General features: G+C 41.3%; 1 protein-coding gene across 1 annotated transcript; it reads left to right on the top strand.

Moving 5' to 3' along the window:
* Positions 1 to 16,513: 16,513 nt before the first annotated feature.
* On the top strand, positions 16,514 to 17,602 carry LOC117558287 (the record flags this gene model as incomplete). Its single annotated transcript, XM_034234361.1, has 2 exons — positions 16,514 to 16,630; positions 16,826 to 17,602. Coding segments are annotated over 2 exons (894 nt in total), but the record flags the coding sequence as incomplete, so codon positions are not given.

Here is a 17,602-nt window from a genome sequence, read left to right as displayed (position 1 = left end):
AAGAGGAGTGTGTGTGACTGCGTGTGTTCTTGAAGGTGACAAGGAAATGTAGGAAAATGCAATGGGGAATGTTGACACACTCCAACATGTTAGAAAAATAGACACGCACATAATTTGCCTCTCGTGACATCATCAGGGATCTCCGTGACTACGGCAGGGACAGCTGTCTCTTTGCATACCAAAGTCACTGACGGTTGACCAGGAATGGCGTCATTCACTCGGAGCATGACAACAAAGCAAATAAAAGGACTAAAAGCTGATTTGTCATGCTTTTAATAGTGTCCTTTTATCTGACATTCTACCTGTAGGGTGTGGCATGTGGGACTAAAACCCCATATTGTGCATGTGTGTGATAACACCTTAAAAATATCTAATAATAATATATCAACTACAATGTTGATCATCATCAATCAGGACTACAATTTCCCACGTGATGCTTGATATTAAGACATGTCTGTTATGCAGTGCCATAAAAGGCCTCCAGCTTTCAATATCTGCTAAAATAAGGGTTTGCTTGAAGTCAAGGAAGCATCAAAATGTCCTGAGTGGGCAATTTCCTACCTCTCTTAAGCCCTAAAGAAAGGGCGTTGTCACACTCTGATTGGCCAAGAGGGGAAATGCACCAAGCTGCTCTTACTTCCTAATTAGGATTAAACAGGCGATCTGAATACCCTGCAATCAACTCAGAGGACTTGTGACATTGAGCTAAATAAATTGGGAACATTTAGTAAATATCAAGGAATTGCAGCACACTGGCATATGTTTTCTTTTTCCATTGAGAGAAGTTGGCTAAAACAATAATGTTCTTAAATCACATGGAGTCTTTTTGTACACAAAAGAGTTATCAATGTGCACATGCTCACAAAAAACAAGACACTCCTGATGATGTAATGGAAAGAGAATCGACTGTTAATGTCACATAAACTTAATTGTGCTTCTGTGAATCCCACCTTTATGACGTATCTCTGTCAACATACATTCACATGGGTCCAGTTTGAAGGTTTTGTTTATGTAAAGCTAAAAGCTCCACAAATAGATACAACACAAAAACAGATGGGATACTTGATACGTGTAACCTTACGTATTAATTAGGTGGGTGAGCCGCGTTGGTGACATCACGGTGTCCTCGGGGGGAAAACTGGAGCGAATGCAAACATATGCATGAATGAACTGACGTAGAAACAACAGTTGTGGGGAAAGTAGCGTTTATATCCAGGGCACTTGCAGTAGTTTGGGTTTTATTGCTGGTTTTAAATACACTTAGGGAGGAGAGTAGGGGATGCTGGACTCTCTGAAATCTAGCATGACAGTCAGTGGAGCGAGAACAATCCTCCACTGTGAGCACTCTTTTAGCCACTACGCTAATGGCTTGTTTGTTTCGTTCTCTACCTAAAAAAATAAAAGGAAGTTTTGGCACTATCTACATCCCTTGGCAGCATCATCGCTTGTTGAGTAACAAAGTGTCCCAGGACCTTTGCCATCCCCCTGAACACCCACATCAGTATCTCGTTCTCCGATGTTCTGTCTTTCTGCTTTTCTCTCCTGTTTGGCACAGAAAAGCAAGGTGGATTTTAAGTTATTTTGAGTTTTTGCGCTCTCTCTCGCCCTCCAAATCCTCCAAGGATCACATTAAAAAGGAGAACCATGCAGGGCTGTATTGATCCATTTCATGTACTGAACATTGTCCGGATGTAAGAAGAGAATCCTCTCGAAATATTAATATTGTTTGATATGGGAGTATACATTGGTATTGTTCAGTGTATACTTGGATTACGTTTTCTGTGTCAAACCTCGTTTATGTGCCGTAAAACTTTTGAAAAACAGCATGATTGCAGAAAAAGGGAAGAAAGTAGGCCTTGTAATCAGTGGCCTCGCTGCTCAAACATATTTCCACTGAGCTATTGTGTGTTGTGACGCTGGAAGTGACCTAGTTCTGTTCGGCCAGCATCTGAGTTCCCTGCTGCAGGTTGTACTGCATTGCTTCTTTTCAAACACAAGCGCTTGCTGCCCGGCTCAGCTTCCTGTGGTACTCTTGGGTTGCAGAAAGAGAAGCCCGTGGGAATTCGTGCTCGACTGCAGCGGAGCCGGAGGAACAGCGGCGGGAGTGAAGATCTTCCCTGACCTCAGCTTCTTTTTTTCTTTTCTCCTCGCTTTATATGACACACTTCCATCACTGTACTGCACTTTAAGAGTTACTTAGGAAAATCTAGATAACAAATTGCACTCAGAAAACCTAAGTCAATTTAACAACGTATATTTCAAGAAGCATCTACTTACAGTTAAGAAGTGTTACTAAAGGCACTCAAGTAAACTTTACTGTCACATTTCTATTTTTGTAAGTACATTTGACTTACTATTACATTTTAAATTTTACTTAAAGTGGACCTATCATGCTATATTTGAAAAATATATTGTCGGGCCATACCTATACAAAACATGTCTGTGAAGTTTTGTTTTCAAAATACCAAACAGTTCACCCATTGTAGCCATGCCTCATACTGCTCAAACCCCTCTTTTGCAGCTCTGTTAGAGAAACGCGGATCTTGGGGCCTTAGCTTGAAAAAAAAGAAAGAAGAGGAGGCGGAGCTAATGCCTGATCAGAATTCTACCGGAGATAAAGTTAAATTTGGTTGTGATAAAACTCCATTCTGTTTAAACACGTCAAGTATTATTTCTGAAATAGTATGGAGCTCAAATGCTTTTTCTCTTGCGGGTTTATCACAAGGTGAGTTCTTTTTTTATTTCCTGCTTTTTAAACACATGTGCTCTTCAGTACAGGTTAGCTCTGAGTGTTAGCGAGGCTTGCTAATGTAAACAAAGCCGTCCAAAACACGTCAGGCATTGTTTCTGATAGCAACTTTCTGTGGGTCCGCCGCCGCTATTACGTCACAGCGGATGAAATCTGTATCCGCTCGTTGTACACCCGTTTTTAAAAGATTTGGGTACGGAGGAAAAGAGAGAGGGTTTTATTTTCTGACGCTGCGTGAGTTCCCCGACGCACATTTATGTATAAAAGACATCACAAAGTGCATTTTGCATGATAGGTCCCCTTTAAGATTACATTTGCATCTTATTAGAAAATCTCCAGTAAAAAATATTTGTCTTTTCAGGCTGTTTTTACTTGCTATTCTTACCTTTTATTTAATAAATATGTAGGTAATATTTAAATATAATGTATTCTACATCAAATGCAATTCTTATTAAATAAAACCGTTTTTCACTAAGGCTACTGCATATACATTTGAATTTGCTGTCTGAAACCTTACGTTTGAGCTAAGCTTCTGTCTATGTCTGCATTTCATTTGATTAAAGTTTTCTAAATCACTGGAAGCTTTTTAAAGTCTGGGAAAATAAAGGCAATATACATTTAATATAGCCTGCAGAGCTCTGAAAGTCTTCCCACCATTCTGATATGTTCTGTGTTATAAATAGATCTGGAGCTCTGCCCACTGCAGGCGGTTATCTCCCTTTGGAGAAACAATCAGCTCAAGCTCAGAAGGTGGAATTAAGAATGGGAACAGCATGGTCCTCTTTAACTATCTAGCTAGCTAGCTGCATTCATGAAAAAGTGACAGGAAAATGGTGAAGGTTGTAAGACGAGAAGCAATATAAACAAAAATGATACGCTAACATAGGCAAATAAATTGTGTAAAAGAATGATACAAAAGTGATGCAAACACTAGGCTACAATTTAATTTGATAATCCAACACAGCCTCATACCGAAACAACTGAAAATGTGGTTTTCCAGTGACTCCAACAAAACGTTTGAGAGCTACTAGCAACGTTTTAATGTGTGGTTATCGTGAATTGAACAAGTTACGTGATAATGTTTAGCTGAAAAAACGACTTGGTTAGATCTGGGAAAAGATCATGGTTTGGCTTATGATAAGAACCTTTAATCTCAAAAAGTGTCTTTTGGTTGAAAACATTGTACATTTATTAAATGATCAGTGATTCCTTGCATATAACAGATAGTTGTTTGATGCATTGTTCATATACAAGTATTGATTAGTGTAGGACATACACTGAAATGATAATGGAGCATACCTTCATTTTTAGAAGTATTTTTTTAGGACTCTTGCAAACGGATATCAAGCAAATGTTTCCGTGTTGCAGGTTTCCAGAATGTTAAGGCCCTGACACACCAGGCCGAAATCGGCCGTTTTCGTTAGTCGGACGACGAAGCGTGCCCTGTCGCCCAAACTCAATTTGGTGTGTCCCGCACCGCCGGCCGTGACACGCCTTATTTGGCCTTTCATGGCCGACGCACAAAGAAATCACTCTGATTGGCTGTTCAGCTAGCGAATCAGAGCATGAGAAGTGAAACGGTTGCTTGAGAATGTCTTCCACAAGCAATACTCCAATGGCTGATAGCTCCAGTACCGCACGAAACATGTTTTTGATAGACGAGAGTGAAAATGGAACGCACACGCTATTTGTTGTTTGTTTATATCACGTAGTCTGTTCTTCTTCTCTGTTTTCCGGTTGTTGTCTCTTTTGAATGATGAATACACACTACCGCCGCCTACTGGTAAGGAGAGTTATTGCCGCTCACGCATGCTCAGTTCGTACGTGCTCGGCTGAAGTCTTTGCGGTGTGTTCCAGTGCGACACATGGCGAAGACGCAGAAGAACACGCCGACGCAACAGTCGGCGTCAGCGAGTTCTCTGGTGACTGCTTGGTGTGTCAGGGCCTTCAGATGTCCAATTCTTAAAAAAAAAAGTTGAAGACTTATTCTTCTTTGTCCCGCCTCTGGGCCCAGACTGTCTAAGCAAAGGGAAACAAAAAGAATAGCAGCGCAGAAAAAGGGTTATATTGGAAGCCGTACAAACAAATCTACTTCCCTTTTATTTCTACTGTGTAAATATCATCACGTTGTAGACGGACACAGTTTACATAAGCAGGGCTTGGATTACTAGCTGTGAGAATGGCAGGGCATTTAGCCTCCCTTTCAGGACGGTCACAAAATCTGGCGCGTCTCCTCGATGACGATAATTAAAGGGTGCGTGTTTGCCGCAGGTATGTAACAACCACTTCGGGTCGAGATAAAAACTACCAGTGTGTGGGGAAAACACGGCCCCTCCTCCTGGCTCCTGACTCACGTACTGAAGGTGCACCATCGCTCCTCCAGCCTGAGAATATATGGCTTGGGAGGACCCTGGGAATCAGAGAGGAGAGGATCATGGGCGTTGTTTAACTTCCCTAAGAGAATGTGCTGAGAAGGAACTGTTCTGTCTCTACACTAACACACACAGTAGATTGAAGGATGATTTTCACGAACAAATCCTGAGATTGGTCCTCCAGCTTTTATACTAAATAAACTCCAGCCAATGTTTTGTTTGAGGACACTTGATTCAAATATCTATCCAGGCGCAGTTCCTTGATTAAACAATGATATTCACCAAACTGTGTGTGACGCTTGATTACATTGTGAACCCAGACAGAGCAGCGTTTGTTGCTACGTTTGTAGGACTTCCACAGAAGGTACAAAGCAGCACTAGTTGTTATATCCTCCATAGTTAACGACAGAAATAACCAAAACGATCTTGCATGGAAGTGTAAACAACCTCAACTGTCCTGCGCGGCACGTCAACGGTATGTCTGTTTTGAATGACGCGATAAAACAAACTGCAAGCCGCGGTTAAACTTGAGCTTTTAGAGCGAAGCGAATATTCGCATCGCGTCCGGTGTGAACGCAGCATAAGGATACTTTCCAAAAGCACAAAAATGCCGCCTCACAATGGAAAGCTGGGCTTCAGATGCTGACTGATCATCCAACAAGCAATTGTTTTGGGCACACTTTGACTTTAACGGATACAAGTTATCTGTCACTTTCTATACAAAACACTAATACTAGAAAACATGGTGGATATTCATGCAAACCTGACCCTAATGGAGTTCAAACCCTTGACCTCGGTGCTGGAAAAAGTGCCCCTCGCTTCATTTTAGACAAAATATCTTGTAAGAGTGTCTGGAGGTATCACTCTTTCTGTGGGGAAGAGAATACACATGGTAGCAATGTTTGTGTGGTTATGATCCAATTGTCCAAGGCCTTTGTTCCCAAGATGGTTGTGTCTCTACAGCTGATCATCGTTTCTGTCCCCAAAGCCTTGGTTAATATTTCAAAATGAACGAGTCCACGGACATCTAAGGACACCAGAGAAGTACTTCTGTTTATACTGTCAACTTGGAGGACTCATCAAAACATGCACAGTAGATCGCTGCGCTACCACTTACGAAACAAATGTGGGGTGCAGAAGATTTTAAATTGATATTGAGCAATCTGAGAAGATGTTTTTCCAAATGATGTTTTTCTCTATTATTACTCTCAGAACTGTAATGATCTCAGTTGCCATCGACTTGTTGCCACACTCGCTTGTCCCTTCTGCTCTGTTCAAGATTACTGTGTTCAATTGAGCATCACAACACAAGGTGTGACTCAGCATTTTTGGAGTCAGTCATGAAATTGCTCAGGAACACTGACTCTGATGCTGTGTCAGCCTGCTTTCACCATGTTTACTTGACCCTACACTCTCTGTTTGTTGGATATCTCTCTTTTCAGTCCTCATTTTCCCCTCTTCTTCCCGGATCTTTTTAACCACCTTTCTCACATTTCTTACCCACGTCTTTTCCTGCTCAAGATCCTTCTCTTTCCTTATATTTGCTTAGCTTCAACGCTACTCTTTGATCCCTTTTTCTTAGTCCTCTTACTCCTCTACCTGCTTTTCCTCGACTCCTCTTCACTGCCGCTCCCTCTTGTTTACCTGTAGCTCTGTATCCACGGAGATGGCCACGGTTGTCACAGTGATCATGTTAAAACTAGGACAGCCAGTTCCGAGAAACAAGGGATTCCCAATGATAAGTGCACTATTGTTCCCAAAAGGCTTTCTCACAAGTGCCACTCCACTCCCATGACATACTGGGAAAAAGACAGCAGATACACACTTGTATACATGAAGGCACACATATGGACACACTCGAGAAGAAGTGGACACAAACTGTACGCCACATACATACAGTGTGTCCACACACAGTTACATACCAAGGATGCTGTAGGAGGTAAATAGAAGCTGCATGGGATGAAGAATCTTTACACAAGGTTGTCAGCTGCTGCCAGATATCTGAAAATGCAGCTTTTCACCTGAATAGAATGTCCTTGGAGTCTTATTTTAGCACTGTTCACATTTATTAAAGTTAGGGCCAACATTTTACAGTTACAAGAAACCTCTACTTTTCTATTGCAATACAATACAAGTGGTTTTATCCAACAAGTACAATATTTGTCGGAAGATTCTAATTTACCTGATTAAATTGTGCATTTTTCTGGCTGATGAACACTAAGTCTACATCACATAGACAAATCATGAGTCCTACAGAACATTTTAAAATGCGCTAGATGAGATCTTTGAACATTTTAATTTGTATTCCGGTAAGCATTAGATCAATTGTTAAAGTTCAGCTTCCTGTCGTGTGTTTTAAGGTTTTTGTGAATGTAAATGAGGCGAAAGGGCGGGATATCACTAAGCAGTTGACCAATCACAGCAGAGCCGTCCAGCTAACCAATCAGAGCAGACTGGGCTCAGGTTTCAGACAGAGGGTGAAAAGAGGTGCTGCAGCACATGCAGTATGAGAAAAAGAAACACCTTTTTGAACATTAAAGCACGTAAACATGTCACAGTAGAGGCACTAAATACAAATATTAACCTTAAAATCTGCATTATAGGGCCCCTTTAAGACCACAATAATGATAAGAGCAGCTTTAAACAAGGCCTATTCCAGTTGTTCACTTCTCTGGGTCCCTCCTGAACTTGGACGATGTCTCTTCAGTGCCCTGAGCTATGGATGATACCAAGAGCAGCTGACACTAGAGATCCACAAAACCGTGATGAAGTCACTCGTCCTTTTTTCACACTTCCAAAGACATTCTACACGATCAGTGCTCCCAAGCCAATTCATTTTGTATATCCGCAGGGGCCGTGTTTGCCTCAAATTCATGGGAACGCTTGAGAGCTGAGGTCCTGTTACAGAAACCTGACTGACAAGAAGTCCTGCAGCTCTGTCAACCATGAGAACATTCGCTCTCATCACCTGTTTATTGTAAGGGCACAGGGGGTTGGAGCCTATCCCACCATGCATTGTGCCAAAAGGAAACACCTCGGTTCTGCTGTATGTGACCTGGATGTCTTTGGACTGCGGGATAGTAACCGGAGCACCAAGTGAGAAGTTGTAAACTCTTAAAAGAATGAACAGAGCCCAGGAATTGGAAACATCTTGCTGTGTCCACAACACTGAGTCACAGTGCTTTCTTACTAGGACAACATATCGTGTGAAAACTTAGTCACTCTGGTTTGAATGATTTTCATGTTTATGGAAGTAATTTTCAACCTGGCTATTGTTGAACTTGTGAACACCTCTTATACCTCTCAAAGTGAAAATTCAAATAAATAATTCCAAGGTTTTTCTCATAAATGAAGTGTAGTGCAGCAATGAAAGCAGTCCGATGGATGTGTTGAAGGTACAAACAAAGAGTGACACATGGGCTTCAGGAATAGTTTAATCTGCTGACTACGCTCCCATTTGGTTGGCCAGGACATTGGTTTTGGACAAATTTGATGTGGGTCATGTAACCGCAAATTCCTTTAAGATATTCTGAATTAGGCCTTATTCAGAATTTGATTATACCAGTATTATTCAGGTTTTCAGTAACACCTACACATCATTATCAGGGTTACGTAGAGGAAAGAGAAGTTAGGGGATACCCAAAGTCTTCTGAATACATGGGAGCAATGCATGTTGGTACAAAATATCATTCCAATCCATCTAATTGTTGACGTTAAAACCCAATATCAACAGAGTGGTGCAGTTATTACCTTTTTTTGTAGGCCAACCTGGAAACTAGCATTGCAACGAGTCCTTGGACAAAAATCAATGGGATTTTTCCATTGGATTTCGGTGCATCACAGAAAATACGCTCTGTGTCCATCACACGTTTATGATACTTAACGAGTTTTGCTTAGAAGGATAATCGCCACATATTAACATCACATTGTGATTTTTAAAGCGTACATGCAAACGACAGAAGTAAAAAGCTAGCTTTAAAAGAACTACATCGCTTGTTATCAGCTGCCATCTTCACAGATTCACCAGTGGGGTATTTTCTAATGTACTGTATTTTATGTCGTGGAATAAAATGTTTCAATCTCCGAACCTTGCGTTAACCACAGACCATTTTTTAGGCTTCTAACCACAAACATGATCAAAAAACATTGACTTCAAGACTAGGGAAAATGAAGAAGTAAAATGCTAAGTCATGTCAGAGCTGGGGCATTTAGGTGGGATTATGAACTGATTCTCTGTCCCTGGTTTGAATAAAGTCTAGACCTAAGTTATTGCTCCAGCCTAGTTTTTTTTTCTTCATAAAACTAAATTTGAAACCTACAGAAAGGATTTATAGGATGGTTTCATATTACTTTCCTCCAAAGGGAAAACCACAGAAATCCTGTTAAACAATACAGCAGTGTGTTCTTTCATCGTGGGAAAAAAACACCTGACAAAATGTCACCCTGATACTATCATATCATATCATCTTCTTGGCTATTTCTTTACATGTTCCAAAACTACGAGAAACTAAGAATGAAGAGCAACACGCCGTTCTATAAGTAATGTTGTGTTTGGACTAATATTTCCCGAAAATACTCCACTCATAATGCGGGAGAAACAGATATCAGCCACGGGGCAGGAATGAGCACCAGGTCAATGAATCCTTTGATCACGTTACAAGCTTGTAAAAAGACAGCAACGATTAAGATCCCTATCTTGGTTTTTCCTCCCTCTCTGCACACACACTCAGTCTTACATCCCCTTTAATCCTTCCGTTCTTCTCACCTTCCTCTCTCTCATCTTTGCCTTTCCAACCACTCTCGCACAGACACTTAGAATTTGAGACATGACGGATAAATTGCTCTGTTTTGGTACTATAAAGAAATCACAGTTACCTCGGTTCACCTGCTGAGGTTGTTTATGTTTGGCAGCTGAGCAGCAGCAGCAGTCTTTGTAGCCCTGCTTCGATTTAATCTCAGGGATCTGTGTGTGTGTTCTTGTGTGTGTTTTTGATTCCTCTCTGATGTCTCTGCATGTTTCTTACAGCGTGTCCTGCCGACCTAGAACAATGAGTTCCTTTACGGTGCTGGGTAACTGCAGCCGGTTCCCACCAGACGCTCAGCCAGGTACTCCTCTCAGTGTTTCATGAACGCTGAGCCAGGCCAGTGGAAAGTCCCTGTGGAAGCACTGCTCTGGGAAACAGAGAGCAGGAGGCCTCCAGAGTGGGCCGTCAGGCATCCTGCACCCCCCAGGGCTGACAAGAAGGACAGTTACACAACACAAGAACATAAACATGGTTCAGGGCAAAGGACACAGGCACGGGATACATCTTTACGTATTGTCGTATTGATATTCTGTACAAATTGTAAAGTCCACTGAGAAAAATGTGACATTTGTGATATTGGCTATATAAATAAACATTGATTGATTGGTTGATCTTTCTACTGCATCCAACACAATGATTAAAATAGTGGTGTCAACCCATTAACACATTTGATTGCATCAATCACAATAGTAATCATGTGAAGCTGACCGTTGAGCGGCCCGACCAAGCAAGGAGGCAGAGGCAGAGAATTCAAATATAACCCGGTGTGGGCATTTATTCATCGCTGTGGTACAGGATACACAGCCTCAATATTGCTGCCCAGGTGAACACAGTCACCAGCCACAAGGATCTCACCCACACTACCAGCCTTTACCAAACAGGAAACACAGAGCCTACATACACACCCACTAATCAACAATTAGACACAGGTGGGGGGGGGAGGAGACCACACAGGGCACCAGGTGAACATAATCAGGAGTAACAGAAAGAACGGGAGGGGGAACACTTTTCAAAATAAAAGACGTGCAATACACAAGGCCCGAAGCCATTAGTCCACAGTGACGAAGTTACCTTCGTCACAAATCAGCAATTAATCATGATCAATTCAGTTTAAAATACCAGTTTTCACATGTGTTTTGTGGGACGTTGTAATAATGAAATGCACGACAAACTGGTAGCAGAAATCAGAGGGTTTTTACTTCATTATAACATGATTTTTTAATGATTTGCATAAAGCCTGACCATTTTCCCGACACTTAACTAACGCCACTGTGATCACCCTCTGTATGATGTGCGCCACAAAGGGAAAATGCGGGTATGGTAGTTTTTTTCGCTCTCACTATCATATTGCAACACTATCTCTTCCTTTACAGGAGGAAGTTGAGGTCAAACTTGGTTATGTGATTAATTTGCAGATTAATCGCCAGCATTAACGTTGACAGTCCTACTTTAATTTACATTGCATGCAAACCAATCAAAACTGAGCTATTAACTTGAAAACAACTTCATTAATAACCAGTGGCGAGCCGTGACTTTTATACCTAGGCCCTCTGACCCCCCCTTCCCTCGAAAAAAAGAAAAAAGAAGAGTTATTATGTCACAGCGTATACTTCAGCGGAATATCAAAACAATGGCCAGGGGTGCAAAACGCATCAATGACAGCGACCCTCTACCACACAAAACAACACCATTTATATAAACACCTATCATGACAAGGCGCCCAGCCACAGCCAAGTAACAATTAAAAATCCCAGCCTGTCCTCCTACAAAAAACGACCATATAGGCCAATTGTTCATGCCCTTATTACGACCCAGAGGTGCTCTAGTGGTCGTGTAAGAAACAACATGCTCCCGGCCCGTTCATTGCAAACGCTCCACAAATAACCCTCTCTGGACAATCCTAAATTGTGGAATAGTTTGGCCATTAAAATGCTTTTTGATTCGATTTCTGGCGAGAAGTGTATATTGTACTCTTAGAATCCACGTCCAGTCGATGTGTAGGATCTATAGTTTGATAGATATTACGAAGATGATTTGAGGTCTCGCCAGGATAACGTGTATGCAGCTTCCATGTAAAGTCAGCGTGGGTGAAAACAGTTTTTCCGGTCTCGAAGTTTTCATAAAAAAAACGGATATATTCCCCTCACTGTCAAATGATGACACAGTGATATCTGCATTACTCATCCACTATAAAACATCAGTTTATCCTTGTTAATTACACAATATTGATTGGTTTAAATTGTGTACAATGCTTTTGTGTTTTTAACCTTCGATTCAGAGAAACAAATAGTTTTTTCGGAGTTAAGACACTACAGTTTCCGAAGACACTACATTACCCAGAATCCCCAGCTATCGTTTGGGACTACAACATCCGCCTTGCTTTACAAACCCCATGATTAGTCATCAAGCCCTGTGATTGGATGTTGGAGTGGTAGTGCGTCAAACAGCTCTATGAAATGGAATGGAACCACGGCAGACTTTCCAAAACTGGAATTGGACGGCTCCATTTCTGCTTCTGATTAATTATGTGAAATATAAACAACCCTTAAATCAGACTTTAGTTACACCTGAGTCAAATTCAGGGAAGGTGATTGTCAAGTGCCAAAATAAACTATGCAATATATTGGACGTTAAGTACTTTGTCAGACTTCATATTTATCTGTGGATAACGCCAACGTTTTTTTCTTATTCAAAAGAAGACCTTAACTTAAAGTATCCTTTAATGTTTAAATAAAGCCTTATTAGTTTGTCTGTTTTGCTCATCCTCCTGTTAATATCTTTGGACGTCCTGCACTAAACTGTTTTATTGTAGAGATCACTACAGTATCTTCTTGATATTTTCTATTCTATATTTCTATCATGCCTTCTACTTCCCCCCAGTGTTGTATGTAGCCTACTCTTAATATTTAAATGTTTTCATCAAATAAAACTTATTCAACAACAAAATTCAATAACGTGCTTTAACCACTAGGCGGTGCGGGTTAAAAAACCAGTGGTGTAGTTAATAAAACATAATAATATCAAACATAATATGACTATTAACTTTATTGTGAAATTAAAACAGAACGGTAAAGGAAAATACAGTTTCAGTCTCTCGATTTGAAGCTTATGCATTGTACCATGAACCTGTATAGACCTGTAACAGTCAACTGCATGAGGAGTTGGAAAGGTAGTAAATAATATCTTTAAAAACTACAAAAAAATCCCTTTCAATCAGCTGTGCACTGTTATGGTGTAAATAAAGCCTATCTACCAATTGGATCAAATATAAAAGTCAGCCGAATTAGTGTTGATACTGCAAGGAGAAGTATTGTGTGAAAAGAAATGGAAGATGTTGTTTAATTGCTAATATATTTATGATCCACGTCACGTATTCAGTTTTGGCGGCATTTCTTACAGTTTGTCAAAAGGTCTTCTGATCAGGGCTCTATAAATAAATATCTACGGCAGATATGTAATATTTAATGCAGCCAAATGTGATGACTTCCAAAGAGAAAAGCAAGAACACTCGGAATAAAGTATTATTTTGTTTAAACATTTTTTTTTTTCCCGATTTCATATCATATAAACACCATATCCTGACATGCATTGCGGCTGTCTCTCAGAATCGAAAGAGAAAAACCTATGGGAAAAACACAAAAGCATTGTACACAATTTTAAACCAATAAATGTCGTATAATTAACAAGGATAAACTGATGTTTTTTAGTTGATGAGTACTGCAGATATCACTGTTAAATCATTTGTTCATTGGTTTTATTATGAAAACGTCGAGACCGGAAATACTATTTTCAACCCGTAACTTTACATGGAGGCTGCCGCATACCTCAAATCATCTTCGTAATATCTATCAAACTATAGATCCTACATATCGACTGGACGTGGATTCTAAAAGTACAATATACACTTCTCGCTAGAAATCTAATCAAAAAGCGTTTTAATGGCCAAACTATCCTACAATTTAGGATTTTACAGAGAGGGTTATTTGTGAATAAACGACCATCTGTAACGTTAGCATTCAACGGGAGCACTAGAGGGCGAAAACATAATTACAGGACGTATTAAGCGCTTGAACAAACGACATATTTGGTCGTAATAAGGGCCTGAACAATCGGCCCATTTGGTCGTATGAGTTGGAGGACTTGTTGAAAAATCCTCCTGTCCTTTTGGATGAAGTACTTGATGTCGGGGTCATGCAACTGATCCTTCATCACTCCAATTTATCATTGTAACTCAATCTTGAAAATGACTCGGTTAATAATTTAGCAACGATGTCATCACTATCACTGACATGAGCCATCATGAACGAACTTATGCTAATCATAAATCTATCGATCATAAATCTATCGATTAGATTTATGATTCAAAAATTATAAAAGTAGGGTAGACATGTGGATATTATCCGGCTGAACAAAACGTGCATTTATCAAACAGGTTCGTTCCACAGACCTTATTTCGAGCTATTTTCCAAAATCCTATCGAGAAATCCCATTGCTTTTGTTGAGGGAACCGGAGCGCAGCTTACTTCCGGGTTTTAGTTCGCGTCACTGCACCACCCTATAGATGAGAGTAACAAATGCGTCACTTCCGGGCAAAAATAACGGCTCCGCCCACTTTTGGGGGAAAACAACGCTGTCAGTTGAACGGTGGTCAATACAAATTCTGAAGTTTTTGCCAAGCCGTTCAGAAATGTAAGAAAACCGGAGACTTTTGGATCTTCAAAGAGCCCGATTCCAATGGCCAGACAGGCAAACAATTGCATTAAGCCATTATAAATCGACGATCGGGCTCGATATATGGTTAAATATAGCAGTAGGCTATCGATTTTCATAGATGAGAGTAACATCTACGTCACTTTACGGCCCCGCCCACTTTTGGTGGAAACAACGCTGTCATTTGAATGGCGATCGAGCCTGAAGCCACAGAGCTCTTCTGCTACTGTCCTTTGTTCTTAGAGGAAGTTCAGAAACACTGAACTCTTGATTATTTTTTATGTTTGAGGTGCAATAAACGACACAGCAGCTTTTTGGCATGTTAAAACTATTATTTTCCGCCTTGCTCATGAGAGTAAAAGCTGGAGAAATTACAGGCTCGCCTACTGATTTTAATTTAACCATATATCGAGACGGATTGTCGATTTCCAATGATCGAATGTAATTGTTTGCCTGACTGGCCATCGTAAGCGAGCTCTTTGAAGATCCAAAAATCCACGGTTTTCAAAAAAATGTGATCGGATTGGCAAAAACTTCAGAATTTGTATTGACCGCCATTCAAATGACAGCGTTGTTTTCCCCAAAAAGTGGGCGGGGCCGTAATTTTTGCCCGGAAGTGACGTAGGTGTTACTCTCATTTTGGCGAAGTCCCTCCCCTTCCGCGGGAGCTCCATGGGACCTTATTTCGGAAAAAATTATGTATTGAAGTCAATGGAGAGAGAAATATTATCTTTTGATCCCGTTTGAATTGTGCCACGAATTACACATATGATGTTTGTCAATTTAAAAGATAATTTTGCAAGTCAAAAAAATAAAAATGTGTCGTAAAACTGTGAAGTAACACATTTTTGTGTGTGAAACACTCAATGAACTACATCTCTGGTCTCGCACAACACAACACACGTCACCAAGATGGCCGTCACTACTATCTTAAAGGGATTGACTACCCTTATCAACACGTCCAGAAGAATGTCATGCAAAGCTTCCTGCCTGCCTGCCTTCTTTTGATTCTCTCTGAACTGCCTGATCTTTTAATGTTTAATGTCAACCATTTGTGCAGATAGCATGAAGTAGAAAAGATCGCCGATGCTAATATGGCGTTAGCGTTAGCATATCTCCCCCGGGCTTAAATGGTGTATTATAGAATGATCACACCGGTGTGACAGTACTCTTCAAAGGGTTCACGAAATATGACTACTACTCTTACTGTTTAACATTTTTGGGTTACTTGATGTTACTTCATGTTAAGGCTAATACAAATGACAAGGCTAAGACTGTAATGCTTACTAACGTGCTTGCTACTAGCTAGGTAGCTAACTTGATCCAGCCACTCCTGGTCCTTTCATCAGACGGGAAGCGAAAGAACGAGCAAGACCCATTGCTGGTATGATAACAACCTGGTACTAAGCACACAGGCATCTTGTTGAAGTTATCTTATCTTAGCTATCTCTTATTTGGTGGAGGAAAACAATTGTGACATCAGTTATGACATCACTTACGCGACTCTGGGATTTGTAGTCTTTCTAGTTGCGTATTTTTCATAGTCTTATATTTCAATAGTTTTACGACAAACTGACTTTTTTGACATGTAAATGATTTTTTGAAGATTGACAAACATCATATGTGTAATTCATGGCACAATTCAAACCGGATCGAAAGATAAGCTTTCTCTCTTCATTGACTTCAATACATAATTTCCTGTCTAAAACACTTGAACAAGTCTTTAAACAACTCTCCATCAGAACAACCTTCTGGATCCGCACCAGTCTGGTTTCAAGGCAGGTCACTCCACAGAAACTGCCCTCCTTGCTGTCACTGAGGAACTGCACACTGCTAAAGCAGCCTCCCTCTCCTCTGTCATCATCCTTTTGGACCTGTCTGCTGCATTCGACACGGTGTATCATCAGATCCTACTTTGCACTCTCCAAGAACTTGGAGTTTCAGGCTCTGCACTTTCCCTCATCACCTCATACCTCAAAGACCGCACCTACAGGGCTACTTGGAGAGGGTCGGAGTCCGACCCTTGTCAATTAACTACAGGGGTCCCTCAGGGCTCTGTTCTTGGTCCCCTCCTCTTCTCCTTGTACACAAACTCGCTCGGATCTGTCATTAGCCCGCATGATTTTTCATACCACTGCTACGCTGACGACACCCAATTAATTCAGTCCTTTACCCGCTCAGAGACCCAGGTCGTCGCACGCATCTCTGCTTGTCTAGCTGACATCTCTCAGTGGATGTCTGCTCATCACCTCAAGCTCAACCTTGACAAGACTGAACTGCTTTTCCTTCCGGGAAAAGATTGTCCCACTCTTGACCTAACAATCAACATCGGCACCTCTATTGTTTCCCCGACTCAGACTGCAAGGAATCTGGGTGTGATCCTAGATAACAACCTGTCCTTCACTGCAAACATAGCTGCTACAACCCGCTGCTGCAGATACACGCTTTACAACATCAGGAAGATACGTCCCCAGCTGACCCAGAAAGCGACGCAGGTTCTGGTCCAGGCTCTCGTCATCTCACGCCTAGACTACTGCAACTCCCTCCTGGCTGGTCTACCTGCATGTGCCATCCAACCTCTGCAGCTCATCCAGAATGCAGCGGCTCGTCTGGTCTTCAACCTTCCTAAATTCTCCCACACCACGCCGCTCCTCCGCTCCCTCCACTGGCTTCCGGTAACTGCTAGAATCCACTTCAAGACAATGGTACTTGCGTACCATGCTGCGAATGGATCTGGCCCTTCCTACATCCAGGACATGGTTAAACCGTATACCCCAGCACGTGCACTCCGCTCTGCATCAACCAAACGGCTCGCTGCACCCTCGCTGCGAAGGGGACCCAAGTTCCCATCAGCAAAAACATGTGGGTTTGCTATCCTGGCTCCAATATGGTGGAATGAGCTCCCCATTGAAATCAGGACAGCAGAAAGCTTACACACCTTCCGGCGCGGACTGAAAACTCATCTC

This window comes from Gymnodraco acuticeps, unplaced genomic scaffold (assembly GCF_902827175.1).
Source record: "Gymnodraco acuticeps unplaced genomic scaffold, fGymAcu1.1, whole genome shotgun sequence".
NCBI classification, from domain to species: domain Eukaryota; kingdom Metazoa; phylum Chordata; class Actinopteri; order Perciformes; family Bathydraconidae; genus Gymnodraco; species Gymnodraco acuticeps.
The sequence above is the reverse complement of the archived record's forward strand: the minus strand, read 5'-3'. Positions and strand labels throughout refer to the sequence as shown.